This window comes from Protomyctophum bolini, assembly GCF_963924005.1.
Source record: "Protomyctophum bolini genome assembly, chromosome: 17".
NCBI classification, from domain to species: domain Eukaryota; kingdom Metazoa; phylum Chordata; class Actinopteri; order Myctophiformes; family Myctophidae; genus Protomyctophum; species Protomyctophum bolini.
Genome location: NC_137878.1, coordinates 12774513 through 12789280, shown reverse-complemented (window position 1 = coordinate 12789280; position 14768 = coordinate 12774513). Strand labels below are relative to the sequence as shown.

General features: G+C 50.9%; 2 protein-coding genes across 2 annotated transcripts in view; one reads left to right on the top strand and one right to left on the bottom strand.

Annotated features, from left to right (window-relative positions):
- The window catches only part of trappc9 (trafficking protein particle complex subunit 9), a 285531-nt gene that overhangs the window by 260675 nt on the left and 10088 nt on the right, over positions 1 to 14768 (top strand). The window lies entirely within an intron of this gene.
- On the bottom strand, positions 2456 to 7924 carry LOC308332060 (focadhesin-like; the record flags this gene model as incomplete). Its single annotated transcript, XM_080787676.1, has 1 exon — positions 2456 to 7924. One exon carries the CDS (start codon positions 7922 to 7924, stop codon positions 2456 to 2458), a length of 5469 nt encoding a protein of 1822 aa, XP_080643802.1.

The following is a 14768-nucleotide window of genomic DNA, read 5'->3' as shown; positions in this document are numbered from 1 at the left end:
TACCCTGGCGACGGTGAGACACTGAGAGTGTGCCGCTGTCACTCCTCTCCTTTTGTTGGGAGAGCAGCACGGAGAGAGAGAGAGAGGGGGGGAGAAAATGGACAGGGAAAACGGAAAAAATAAATCCATTGTCACTGGCTATTATGTCAAGAAATCCAGGGGCCCTGCTCTCCTCCCCAGACTGGTCGGAAAGGCACCTTTTTCCTTGGTATTTGGGACGTGTACTATAGGATGCTCTTATGTGCACATCAGCTCGGCTGAAATTGCTTTCAGTTGGTCCAAATGGACGCGTACAGGTCTGGAAGTCTGAGAGAGTTAGGGGTTTTCATGGTGTAAATTGGGGTCGCAGAGACTTGAGGCCGATTCTAACAATGTCTTCTAAAATCATAGCAGTTTTCTGAAAAAACATTATGTTTCTTATTATCAGTGGTTCTCAAACTTCTTCATGTCAAGGACCCCCACATTTATATGGCCGCCCATCTCAAAATATTTTGTTTCATTGACCCCCAGAAGCAAATATTTCAGTTAAAAATGTTCGCATTTAAAATATATATATCTACCGTACCGTATAGCCTAGATATGTTTACGGCGTATAGATTTTTGCAAAAAAACTATGTCAAGATTTAAGATAAGCTAGCTTTCGAGTGGCAAGATGTGGCGCGGTATGAACTTGTATATCCTCTATTCTTGAATAGCCAAAGTGTAAAATAATGGCTAAAGTGGATACATAATTACATATAGAAGTTTCCCGGTTATAATGGGTTGAAAAACACTAAACAAAGAAAGGGTGTCAAATGGGGGTCCGGTGTTCTAATGCACATCAAATTAAGGGAGTCCTTGAAATTCAGGCTGACCCTGTAAAGGTACATTTGTGCAACGCGGGGAGCTCCTATTAATTTGTTATTTTAATTATACAGTACAGCTTTGTAGGCTGGAAAGTCTTAAACATGTCTTATTGAACAGCGACATCATTTCACCCAGTTGGTGTTGGACTTATTAGAGAGGCACAGATGGACAACCATTACTCACACCATTTATTAAGGCACTGCCAAGTTACGCCTCTTTTCTTTCTTTCTCTCTTTTTATTTTATTTTTTTACTGCCATCAGGATTGATTTTACAATCTATTACACTGCATATGCTGCTACATAACATGCCAAAAGAAACGTAATACATAAAACAAATAGGCCAATTGGGCTGGAGTGATAAATGTTTGGATTTGTTACACATTGAACCGCGGGGCGAGTCACATGAAGCACACAATGGAGGGCTGGAATCCTCCAGGCGTCATGTGTGTCCTTTGTTGGCGAGAGCAGATGGAATCTTTAAAAGCAAAACTGTTCGCGGAAGGGAGAAAAGACAACAGAAAATGGGAGTGAGTGGTTGTTATGGGGATAATTATAAAAGGGGGCAGATGGCTTACAGGGATGTCGGAGCCTGTCAGGTTATTTTTAGTCTCAACCGCAGCACACCGCAACCTTTTAAAAGCACACATCATCCAGCGGCGGCCCAGTGATGCCTCCATCGGAGCATTCACCAATGATGACCCTTCCCCTGGTTAATGTGGTCGCTGTCCGTTTCAAAACCCTGTGACCTGGTGGTGTCGTCGTCCATGTTCTAACTTTTTGTTTTTTTTAATATAAATGAACACCCTACTACTTGATCATACTATACAGCATATCATGCAAAAGCATCAGAAGTACTGTAGCACATCTATAACGGAGTCACTTCACGCCACATGCTTTTCAACGTGAAGACTTTAAAATGTAACCAGTGTTGGAACACAACGAGGTTTCCACCCCGACAGAGATGATATGCCTCTCTATGAATGACTGTCTGTAATAATACCTCACAACACAACCTGACCCTGGGCTGCACCTTGGTAAATAAATGCGTTGTGAGCAAGGTTATTACACTTTTACCTTTTTTATTTTGCTTTTATTTATTTATATGACTTTTCGTTTTCAATCTTCAGTTTTTTAAAGCAGGTTTCACCGTTTTGTTGTCGATAGTTTTTTTTTGCAATCTGGGGTAGTAAGGGTGAGATTCAAAAGTGTGAGCTTGTATTTTTTTTTTAGTATTACTGTATGTTGGGCATTTGGGCATTTTTTGACAACAGGGCTTATGTGTGCGCATGTGTGCGTGTATGCAAAGATATTGGAAGATAGACGATGGCATCTCAAAACAGAAAAGAGAGGTTGCAAAGACAATACAAGGAGCAGAGTTAGAAAAACATCTATTGTTTTGAATGCTTTTTGTTGACTATGGTAGGTAACAGTGGCTTCTGGGGAGAGCACGTACAGTCTGTAATGGTTATTGAAAAAGACCCAAGATAACAGTGGCTTCTGGGGAGGTCCTTTAACCCATTATTAACCCGATTCTACAAATGCCTTCTAAATCTGCGGTTCACACACTTTGAAGATTCTTCCAACATTGTGGAGCATGGTTTCATCGGGCTACCAGCCGTAAGCTCTCGTCCACACCGCTTTCTTCTTGAACTCTGCAGAGGGCTTGAGTGCCAGCAGGGCAGCTCTGATTGAGGTGATGGATGTCGCCGACAAACAGTCCTCCGGGCTTTCTGCCATGCTGAAGAGCCATTCTATGAACTGAGACTCGCACGCGTGACCGGTTTTGGCGACTTTGTTGGACTGGCTGCTCCAGGGTTCTGTCGAGAGCAGCCGTGGGAGACTGTGAGACAGTCCCAGCAGACAGAGGGACATGGAGGTGTCGGCGAGGGACAGCGAGGTGTCAGCGAGTGCCTCCTCTCCGTAGGCGAGTTGAGGGAGAGAGGCAGGCTTCGACTCGGGCTTCCGGGAGGACCAGTGGTCTCCCGTGCCCAGGAGGAGAGGCATGTGGTGGTCTCCCCATGCGGCCACAGCTCCGGCAAACACCTGGAGCAGGAAGTCAGTGGCCCGCATGGTGTTGCACGTGACGGCCGTGGCACCATAGACGATGTTTCTGGCGTGGCCCATCAACTCCAGTAACCACTCCATGCGACTGGAGACCCCCGTGTTGGGGCCGGTGGCCAGACGGCATTGGTAGAACGTGCGGAGGAGGAGCCGGCCCACTCGTCGGCTCGGCCAACCACGGAGCACCGCAGCTATGACATCGTTGAGGCGTCGGAGGGGCACTCTGCCCCGGGAGACGAGGTAGGTCAGAAGGAGGCAGCCCTTCTCCATGGTGGTCTCTGTGAGCTGCGTGATCCGGCCCACGTCCTCGTCTGGCAGCGCGGACAGACATCTGGCGAGCCCTTCGCACAGTTCCACGTGGCTGTCCAGTACGTCGTCGGGTAGCAGGGTGAAGATCTTCTCCGCCGTGGAGCGGAGGATTGCCCGGCGGTGGCCGGGCGGGTCGGGCAGCGCCATGGCGCGCTCAAGACCCCTGAGTAGCGCCACGCAGAGGGCCCGACGCTGGCCCCCGGCCGCCCGCAGCTCCTCCTGGAAGTGCTGCACGCCCAGGGTCTCCAGGAATATCCGGAGCTTGTCCTCCGCCACGTGGCTCATCCACGTGGCCAGCGTCTCGTACAGTTGTCCCCGTGTCTCGTCGCCGAGGCTGTGAACGAGGGGAGGGGAGAGCCACGAGCCCAGGAAGAGAGACGCACTCGGGGACGTCTGAACTTGGCTCGCCGCCAGCACCGCACACTGATACTGCGTGGCCTGTCCGAAGTTGAGCCTCATGAGAGGCGATAGGGTGGCGCTCCAGTTTACCGGTGGGTACTGGAAACTGGCCCCCACTGATGCCAGCGACGCCAGGGCGGTGTTCACCGGCCCTGGAGGGGCACATTCTGGACCTTTCTTACCTGCCTCTGTGACATAGTCCATTATAGCTCTGATGACGCTCTTCTCTGGAAGATAACCAAAGTCCTGGGGAACTGCCGTGTGGCTACGACCACAGGTCCTATGGGCCAAATGCAGATGTCCCATCAGACGGGCACTGTTGGACTGCAGCCCAGTGGCTCCTGAAAGCCTTACGATTTGAGTCACGGACCTGATGACCTCGTTGAGCCTGCCTTGCTGCCGGGACGACTGCTCTGCTTCAGTGTTCAGCTGCATGACGTAGCTCTCGGATCCCACCAGAGCGACCAGGCCGTTGACGGCAGCCAGGCGCTGCATGTTGCCACAGCCCTCAGCCAGAAGGATCTGGATCCAAGCGGCCTGAAGACGAGGGTGGAAGTCCTCCGCCTTCCCGTGACCACAGGCAGCCAGGCCGTGGACCAACAAACCCAAAGCCAGGGAGAAACCTACAGTCTGCTGGTTGTCCTCGGTCACGCTGTACAGTGTGTTCACCACGTCTTCGGCCTTGTTGGCGTCGACAAGGCCTCCTCTGAAGGCTGACACGGACAAGCATGCCACGGAGTAGGCCAACACCTCACGTGACATGACTCCCTGTCCGCTGCTTCCCCGTAGGCTGGCTAGCAGCTTGTCCAGCACGAGGGCCACACGGCCCCCGTGTTCAGCCTGCCCGTTGTCACACAGGGCCCCCAGTACCAGCCCCAAGCCCAGGACGCAGCCTGCATTGTATTCAAGGCTGGCGTTGAAGGAGCAGGACTCCAGGCTATCCAAACAACTCACGAGGATGTCAGCGTCCTTCTGAGCCGAAACCTCGCCGAGGTGTTCCCGATGCAGACTGGACGTCACCATGCCCAGGGCCAGACCAGAGTGAAACTGGACAGCCTGGGAGTAGTCAGCGGTGGCTCGGCTCGGCAGGCTGGCCAGCAGCGTCGCCAGCGCCTCTGCCACACCGTCCTTGTGCCAGCTGACCAGCGTGGGTACCACCAGGGACAGAGCCAGGGCGGCGCAGGAGCGGGCGATGGGGCTTGCAGTGTTCTCACCCGAGTAGGAGCGATGTTGGAGCCACGGGAAGACTTGCTCTCTGGTTTTGTAGCTGCTGCTGATGACACTCAGCAGGGTGTCCAACACCTTGGACAACCAGCTGGATGTGGAGACCGTCTCTGGTCCCGCCCCCGGACTGCCGTCTTTTCTCAGTGGGAGGTCCCTCTCGTATTCGGCAACGGCGGCAGCCAGTCCACCCAGGGCCAGGATGGAGTTGCCCTGCACTGCTCGATTGTCCTCTGCGGCGGACTTCATGACGTCAGTCAAGTGGTCTCTGGCCCATAGCCAGGCACATTGGTGTTTGTATTGCAGTTCCTCAGGGCTCTCCTTGCCGTCTTTCTTCTGCTGCATCTCGAGCTCTCCACGTCGACCCTGTAGAACGGCATGGAAGGCCCTGTCCATGAAGCCCTGCCAGGCCCGGGGCAGCAGGAGAGCACGATGCCACTCTGACTGCTGAATGTTCACCTCATGGACGAGGGCGCTCATCGTCTGCTGATAGCTGCGGCTGCGGCTGAGGAGGAGGCGGGGGATTGGCCTGCCGTCGCGGTCGGTCTGCACGGGCAGCTCGTAGGTGAGAAGGAGTCCGTCTGCGAGTCCAGGCTTGAGCCCGGGTTGTTTGTTCTTCTCGTACGTCTTCAGCAGGAACGACGGGATTCCTGCCACTGTTTTCCCCTGGTCAGAACATAGGTTCGCCCCTCTCAGGGCAGCATGGTACACCCCACGAGGCATCTGTTCCATCTCCTGCCTCACCAGTGATGTTAGGAACACCTCCAAAGCCGGCAGTACAGGGGATGGCGTGATTGTCAGGAGCTTCACATACGACGAACCGGGGACAGACAGGTCCTCCTCTTTGTCTCTCTCCTCGTCCTCCTCGTCTTCAGGACGCCTTGCCATAGGCCTGGCCGGCTCCGGGAGATGCAACACTGTGTGTGAAACTTCAGGGAACACCGACAGTGCTCTGAAACCACAGCTAGCCACCTCACACTCCTTGCTTAGGGCGTAGCCCCAGAGACGGCTGGCCGCCTCTTCTCTCAGTTTCTCGTACTCCTCGCTCTTAGAGGTTAGCTGGGGCACCAGGGCCAGGAGCTCGGCTACAGCCTTAACAACCAGAGGCCTTGAATCGCAGCTCAGCCTGGACCCCAGGGCCCTCCATGAGGAAACGATGTCCACTACCTCGGCCCGGCAGAGCTGCTGCAGTCCTCGTAGGGCCAGGGCAGCGGGGCTGGCCAGGCCAGGACTGCTGCACTGATTCACAGTGTGCGTTATGGCAGCCAGCATGTCCGCTCCATGCTGGTATGGCCTCTCGGTGCAGATATCCCTGATACAGGCAGCCCTGGCCAGGATGTGTTCCCACTGCATGTCCTTCCCCACCGCCACGCTCCACTTCTCCTGCTGGCCCAGCAGCACACGCTGGAGCGCCGCGTACACGCGGTCATATTTGACCCACAATGCGGTCATGAGGCGCATCGTCATGGCCCTCAGCTTGGGAGCATTAGCCAGGGTCTGGAGAACGTGCAGCACCTGGGGGACACACAGCTTGTGGGTGCAGAGGTTTGGCAGGGAGGAGAGCACAGCGTGGGACACAGCCGCGTCGCTTTCCTTCCCCAGTCTGAACAACAGGACGGGCAGGAGAGACGGTGCCTGGGAGGGGTCAGCCAGCGCTATGGCCTGGGCTGTGTCGAGGGCCAGCTTACAGACACCGGCCGGGCCGCGGATGATGAGATGGGCCACAATGAGGCTGAGGGCCTTCGGAGGCCTCTGGCTGGAGAGCAGGGCCGAGGGGATTGACAGGAGCCACTCGCTGGCTGCGGATGCATCATCCACCACCCTCCGCAGCACATGTACGGCCACCTGTACCTGCCTGTACCACGGACTGAGAGGGGAGGGGAGCCCCACACCGGCCCGAGTGTTCCGGTGTGTGGGCTTCTGGGCACTGCAGAGCAGGCTGTGGGCCAGGGTGTGGTTGCGGCTGTGAGTCTGGGCGTCCGCCAGGGGCTCCATGAGGGCAGAGCAGGCCTGCAGCTGCAGGAGGGGGAGCACCAGGACAGGGGTGGCCCAGGGACACCGCTCCGCCTCCTCGGGGACCAGACTTAGTGCCAGTGTGAGCAGGCCGGTCTGCTGAGGGGCCGACGCCTCCAGTAAGAGAAGAGACAGTCCCGTCAGCAGCTCACCCACCGGCAGGTCCTCTTTGCAGCTCGGTAGGAGTTGCTGCAGCTGGCCGACCAGGGTGCTGCAGCTGCCGCTCAATCTGAGGCCGACGTGACACAAGCACAGCAGCTGCAGGGCCAGGCGGGCTCGTTCTCCCTGCCAGCTCTCGCCGCGCGCCCTCGCCACGAAGGGCAGCAGTGTCCGCAGGTATCCGTGAAGCTCCAGCACGGCCTCCACGCTGTCCACCCGCATGTAGGGAACCATCTGGCAGAGGCAGCGCAGCAGGCTCTGCGACACCCGTGAGGAGGGGCTCTTTTCATCCGTGCATCCCCAGCAGCCGCCCTGCGGTGGCAGCAGCACGCCGAGCAGGCCGTGGCGGAGAGGCGCGTGCTGGGCTCGCTGCCCCCCGGGCTGGCAGTACACGTAGCGCAGCAAGGGCGCCAGCATGTCCACGTAGGCCGGCTCGTCCCTCTCCGCGGCTCGCCGGACGTAGTCGTCGATCTCCGGCAGCAGGCCGGGCCAGCAGTCCGGACGGTTCTCCAGCGCCGTGACGTACGGATGGGGGTTGTTGCGTCCGATGGAGTACGGGCAGGCGCGGCGGGGGGCCCCAGTGGTGGCGTCCCTCTCGTCCGCCTGCATCTGCAGCAGCCTGCCGACGACCCTCAGCAGCGCCTGGACGTTCCCGGCCGACGGCAGACGGTTGAGGGCGCCGTCGAGGACGTGCTGGAGGTCGGCGTGGCCCTGCTCCACTAGCAGGACCAGCGCGTCGCAGCAGCCGGAGCGCACCGGAGCGCACTCGCTGCAGCACTGCTCCCACAGCGCCTCCCACGTCGCCCTTTCATCCGGACCCTTTTCTTTTAGCACGGCGGCCACGAGACTCCTCACGGCCTGGGACTGTACGATGACGTTGGGGAAGTCGAGGCGTGCCTTCAGACCCTCGTTCATCCTCTCTCGTGTCTTTTCGGACTCAAAACCCCATGAAGACAAATCGACCGCGGAGAGTCGAGACCCTATTGACAGACGTTTGGGTTGTGTGGTACTTCAATGATTCAAAAATGTTCCTAGAATTTACTCCTTGAATTCATGGAGATTGTTTTTTCTCGCATTCCTGACCGCACTGACCACAATTGCAGCTGGGCACAAAAATCCCTTGCAAATCGGATTACTCCAAGAATATTGGAGTAATCCGATTTGCAAGGGATTTTTGACCACGTTCATCCATCACGTATACCTGTGATACTCCATATTTGGGCATATCTGTATACTCCATATTTGGGCAATGTTCATGTACTATGATGTCATTAACCGACGTAAATGGTGGCAAGTCTTTACCGAGGACAAGTGATAGATAGCATTCCAGATGTCCAATGGTTTTTGAATGGCTGCCGATGCTTCTGTCGATTGCGATGAATCGCGCTGAAAGTGATCGATATCATCCATGACTATACATGTGGCTGTTGTTATAGTTGTGGGGTGGACTCTGCTATCCATTTGAGTTGTAATGATTTTCAAAACGACATATTTAAAGTTATCCTCTGGCGTTAACGTACTTAGTGTGGGTGGCTCTTAAGAACATCTGATCTTTGTCAATAGATAATGGTGTTCCTTCAATGTTGTTTAATCGCCGGGCAATACGGCTATTTTTGAAAAATCGTGAAAATGCTGCACAAATCTTTGAATATATATTCTTTCAGAGCGAACGTTTTCAACTCAAATCTTTGCTTCTGGGGGGTCCCTGGAACAACATATTTTCAGATGGGGGTCGGCCACCAAATACATATAATGAACCACTGAAATAGAATACTAGCGACCCGCTGCGACATACTAGCGTCATGTCCAGGGGGTGTACTTGTACATCAAGCTGCCTCACGCTACAGAAACAGGAGATAGGCTCCTGCCCCCTATGGGCCTCATGGCTCGGCAAGGCTACTTACTTACTTACTGACATTTTTAAACGGTTGTCCCCGGGTCTAAATGGTGCATAATACACATTTCATGCTCACGAGCTCCAGAGATGTTTTGCGGTGGAAGCACAGAGCGTGGTAGTGTCACGTGTATGCCGAAGGTGCGATTAGTGTTTAACGGATGATGGAGGATTGTGTTCACTCCCACCAATACGCCATATTTATGTATGTGTGAATGTTAATGAACCCTATTGACAGCCGTTGGGATTTGGAGTACTTCAATAATTCATTTTTTCCCCTAGAATTTACTCCTTGAATTCATGGAGATTGTTTTTTTTTTCTAGCATTCCTGTGCAATGTGGCAACATTTATTTGGAGGCCAAGCGAACTGTATTTAAAATATTTGCTTATAACTTTCACAGTATAGTATAGTCCTCCTTTGACAGTATACATTACTATTGAGGGACGCTAGCCCCTCCTATGCACTGCTTTCTGTGTTTGTGTGAACACAAACTTTGGCTTGTGACTGGCTGATCACCCCCTAGCGATGATTTGATTGGCTGAGCAAAGTACATATTGAGGATAAAAGTGAGGGCAGAAAAGTGAAGACGCCAACAGTGATTTGTGGTAATTTGATTGGCTGACACGGAATGTGATGTATGATGATAAGCCAGCTCACTTAACTTCGATTTTTAGCGCCCCTCTTATATCCAGATTTTGGTGTGTGTGTGTGTGTGTGTGTGTGTGTTTGTGTGTGTGTGTGTGTGTGTGTGTGTGTGTGTGTGTGTGTGTGTGTGTGTGTGTGTGTGTGTGTGTGTGTGTGTGTGTGTGTGTGTGTGTGTGTGTGTGTGTGTGTGTGTGTGTGTGTGTGTGTGTGTGTGTGTGTGTGTGTGTGTGTGTGTTTTCGCCCACAAAATTACGTTTTTGAGGGGTGCTACTGCTAGCCCCGCCAATGCATGGCTCTTGAAGATTATGGTCATCTTATGTATCAGATGAGGGTCCGTGGCCCTACAACGCATGTCGACCTGACCCTACATTTTAACAGCGGCGACTCTGGGAGCGTTCCTGCTGTCAGGGTTCATTCGGTGGTATGGTCCTCGTGTGTAGCAGCATTCAGTGGTATGGTTCCGTGTGGCCAGCAGTTGCCGCCTGGGTCCCATAATAGACAAAACAGTGCACTTCCGGAAAATATGCCAGGCTGTCGCTCACTGTTACAATAACCCACCGTCAGGGTTCTTGAAATGAAAACAGCTGAGAATCATCACTCTGCTACCTGTTGATGAGGGAGGCAGGCAGGCAGGCAGGCAGGCGGGCGGGCGGGCGGGCGGGCGGGCGGGCGGGCGGGCGGGCAGGCAGGCAGGCAGCAACAGGACATGTGTTGCAGGCAGTATAGAGGGAACAGCTGTTGCAGCCGCTTGTTGCCCTGATTTTTATATGTATTTATTCCTCCTCTCACTTAGTTACACACTCTTACCAAAGCAGCCAATCTGCTGACATTTACCTTCCTGTGTGTTTTGTGGGCCTGTTTTATTAGTGGCGTACAATTCCGCTTAACGAGCTGCCCGTGCTCCTCTGCTGCTGCTAGCCAACCGTACTGTACTGTACTGTACTGCTCTCTCTCTCTCTCTTTCTCTCGTCTTATCAGTATGAGTGAAATGTGTGCGCGCTATACTTGTCAGGTCAAATGTCGTCCCATGCACAAGTATATAAGAACATTTCAGAACAGAATTTGCCTCACCTATTCACAGTTCTTCAGGGGCTAGCCCCTCCTATGCATATCCTTGTGTGTTTGTAGCACGGAATGTGATGATTTGATTGACTGATGGGCGATGATGTATGATGACAATAGCGCTCCTCAACACAAGTGTGATTTTTTTTATTACAGTCACAAGATTTTTCAACATTTTTGTAACGGCTCTATTTTACAGATAGCATTTGAAAACTTTTTTGTAGATTTCATATAGCTTCATAGACTTGTTTGACAGCACTATATCATCAGTGTATGTTGGATTCACGTTAAGGTACATTCTCAGATGTTTAACATAAACCTTCAATACGTAACGAACTTGAACTTTCACCGTGTACTTGGGCCTGCTCATTTTCCCCCTCTCTTTGCTGAACATAGCTGATCTACAAGTAGACTTGTAGATCTCGGGCTATATCTTGCGCCACCCCTTAACCCTTATCCCTAAACGTATTTGCCATTTTTTACTATTTTTAAAGAACCTTTTAAAATAGTTCAAATAGCTGATCTACAAGCTCACAACGTGTCGGTGTAGATCGGCTAGTTGAATGATTTTCAAAATAGTAAAACATGGCAAATAAGTTTAGGGATAAGGGTGGCACAAGATGGAGCCCCTCATATTTTGGGCTAAAGTTCTCCTCAATAAGGATGCTATAGGGTTCAAGTGGTCCATGTAAAATAATTATCCTATGAAGAAAAGCAAAGGCTCGCAACTCACTTTTGTAATGCTCCAAGTATTTATTCACAATCACAGCAGGCAAAAATAAATCACAAACAAGTTTTGTGATTTGTGGGTTATTTGCAATTCAAATACACTATATATAGCTAACAGGATGTTATCGTGTGTAACACCTTGTTGTGACTGATGGACTGTGTCTGCACGCAACGGCAGGCTTGTCTGAAATTAATTATGTTGCCATTAACAATTTTTATCCCACTCATCCTAATGACAAAAAACTAACAAAAAAAACCCCCCACATGACATCCATCTTTTCCACATGCTCATAACAATTGAGATAACATGCACATAGCATGGCTAATTGCATGCAGTCTGATTTGCATTAATGAAAAAGTGGTTGTGTTTTCAACACAATTGCCAGGTTGCTTCAGTGGAGTGTTTTCCTTTCCCACAGTTTTAAAGATGGAGTGCCGTGATTGTTGTACTTTTTCTGTTTTGCATGTGTCTATGGAGTTAATAATACTCTAATAGACCCCCATGCAGGTGTGGTTATAATATTCAAATATGTCTTCCCTGTGTATTTTGGGTTTCTTCCTGAAAGCTGAAAGTCAAAATGCCCAATCGAAATAACACCATTTTAGTGACATCATAACCATAACACACACCATAACAGATGTGGGCTAGGCTTATGTTCAGGTGAATGAACTGGTGGGTGTGGCCACACAAAAACATAATTTGAACACTTCCTGTACACTTTTTTGAAAGAAATCTTCCTCCTGGTATAAACATAATTCCTGATGACCATGTTTTAGGGTGGGGAAAAATATCACGGCACTACATCTTTAAATGATTAACAGAGGGCTACTCTGCAGCTGCCCTACAATGCCAAAGTGCAGTAACTCAAAGTTAGTATGGGGGTCCGTGGCCTAATGCTTGGGGAACTGGGGTCCTTTAAATTAACACGTTTTTTAGAATGACTTGTTGCTTTATTATTATGGTTTGTTTGTTTGGTGAGTCACTGTCCTGATTTATGGAAAATGTTTACGCCATGGGTGGTGATGACTGAGACGTGTGGCCCTGCTTGCGTGCTGTCGTGCGTGCTGTCGTGTGTGCGACGTGCGTCCGTGCATGCGAGCGGTCTTGAATCCTTCGTGTCACTTTGGACGAGAAAAGGAATTAATCCTCCCCTTTTTACAGCCAGTAAACGTAGTCAAACTATAATTTGCACATCTCCTAGCAACAAGACTTTGAAGAAACTAAATATAACTACAGTACATGCATAACGTGTCACATTAGGCTCAGACTGCTGGCTATGATACGTGTGTGTGTGTGTGTGTGTGTGTGTGTGTGTGTGTGTGTGTGTGTGTGTGTGTGTGTGTGTGTGTGTGTGTGTGTGTGTGTGTGTGTGTGTGTGTGTGTGTGTGTGTGTGTGTGTGTGTGTGTGTGTGTGTGTGTGTGTGTGTGTGTGTGTGTGTGTGTGTGTGTGTGTGTGTGTGTGTGTGTGTGTGTGTGTGTGCGTGCGTGCAGGCGCATAGCTACCGTGACGCAGACACATGCGTGCTTCTATTAAATATAATAAATGCAATACGCATACACCTGTCGGGAATGTTTAGTTCTCTGATAGGACTTTTCTGTTTTGATGTATGGGCTGAAAGTAGTTTTTTGTCATTCAGTAGTCGTTCCCACATAACTTCCGGGTATGGTGATGTCACGTGCATATCCTCTATTGTGTAGTCTCACGTTGCCAGACTGTTAACCTCTAGCCATTTCCAAATGCTCCCATCATACAGTCTGTAGCAACGGACTCCCATCATACAGTCTGTAGCAACGGACTCCCATCATAGAGTCTGTAGCAACGGACTCCCATCATAGAGTCTGTAGCAACGGACTCCCATCATAGAGTCTGTAGCAACGGACTCCCATCATACAGTCTGTAGCAACGGACTCCCATCATAGAGTCTGTAGCAACGGACTCCCATCATACAGTCTGTAGCAACGGACTCCCATCATAGAGTCTGTAGCAACGGACTCCCATCATAGAGTCTGTAGCAACGGACTCCCATCATACAGTCTGTAGCAACGGACTACCATCATACAGTCTGTAGCAACGGACTCCCATCATACAGTCTGTAGCAACGGACTCCCATCATACAGTCTGTAGCAACGGACTCCCATCATAGAGTCTGTAGCAACGGACTCCCATCATACAGTCTGTAGCAACGGACTCCCATCATACAGTCTGTAGCAACGGACTCCCATCATACAGTCTGTAGCAACGGACTCCCATCATAGAGTCTGTAGCAACGGACTCCCATCATACAGTCTGTAGCAACGGACTCCCATCATACAGTCTGTAGCAACGGACTCCCATCATACAGTCTGTAGCAACGGACTCCCATCATACAGTCTGTAGCAATGGACTCCCATCATACAGTCTGTAGCAACGGACTCCCATCATAGAGTCTGTAGCAACGGACTCCCATCATACAGTCTGTAGCAACGGACTCCCATCATACAGTCTGTAGCAATGGACTCCCATCATACAGTCTGTAGCAATGGACTCCCATCATAGAGTCTGTAGCAACGGAAGCTAATGCTCACATCATACAGTCTGTAGCAACGGACTCCCATCATACAGTCTGTAGTCTGTAGTCCCATCATACAGTCTGTAGTCTGTAGTCCCATCATACAGTCTGTAGTCTGTAGTCCCATCATACAGTCTGTAGTCTGTAGTCCCATCATACAGTCTGTAGTCTGTAGTCCCATCATACAGTCTGTAGTCTGTAGTCCCATCATACAGTCTGTAGTCTGTAGTCCCATCATACAGTCTGTAGTCTGTAGTCCCATCATACAGTCTGTAGTCTGTAGTCCCATCATACAGTCTGTAGTCTGTAGTCCCATCATACAGTCTGTAGTCTGTAGTCCCATCATACAGTCTGTAGTCTGTAGTCCCATCATACAGTCTGTAGTCTGTAGTCCCATCATACAGTCTGTAGTCTGTAGTCCCATCATACAGTCTGTAGTCTGTAGTCCCATCATACAGTCTGTAGTCTGTAGTCCCATCATACAGTCTGTAGCAACGGAAGCTCTATCATGAGTACAATATAAAGTGGAAGTGGAGCCTCCTCCCCACTTCCGTTTTGTCTTTACAGTCGCGCACATTTATCCTAATATAGAAATCAAAATCAGCTAAGTATAGTATAGCTTGTTGCTTAGCAGAAAAGAAAATAGCTAAATAAGCTCTAAAGATAGTTTTAAATATATTTTCGTGAACGGAAATGGCAGCTTCCTTACTCGGGGGATTTCGGGACGTGTAGTTCCAGACTTGGGACAGTGCAGGTTTTTGATCTATCTTTTGACCTCCCACTCCCACCCTCACGTAGTTAAAACACTGCCCACTCCTGCAAGGTTTGTGTCGGTTCCTGTGGCGTGAACCATGGCATCAGACTCCAGATGCAGGGC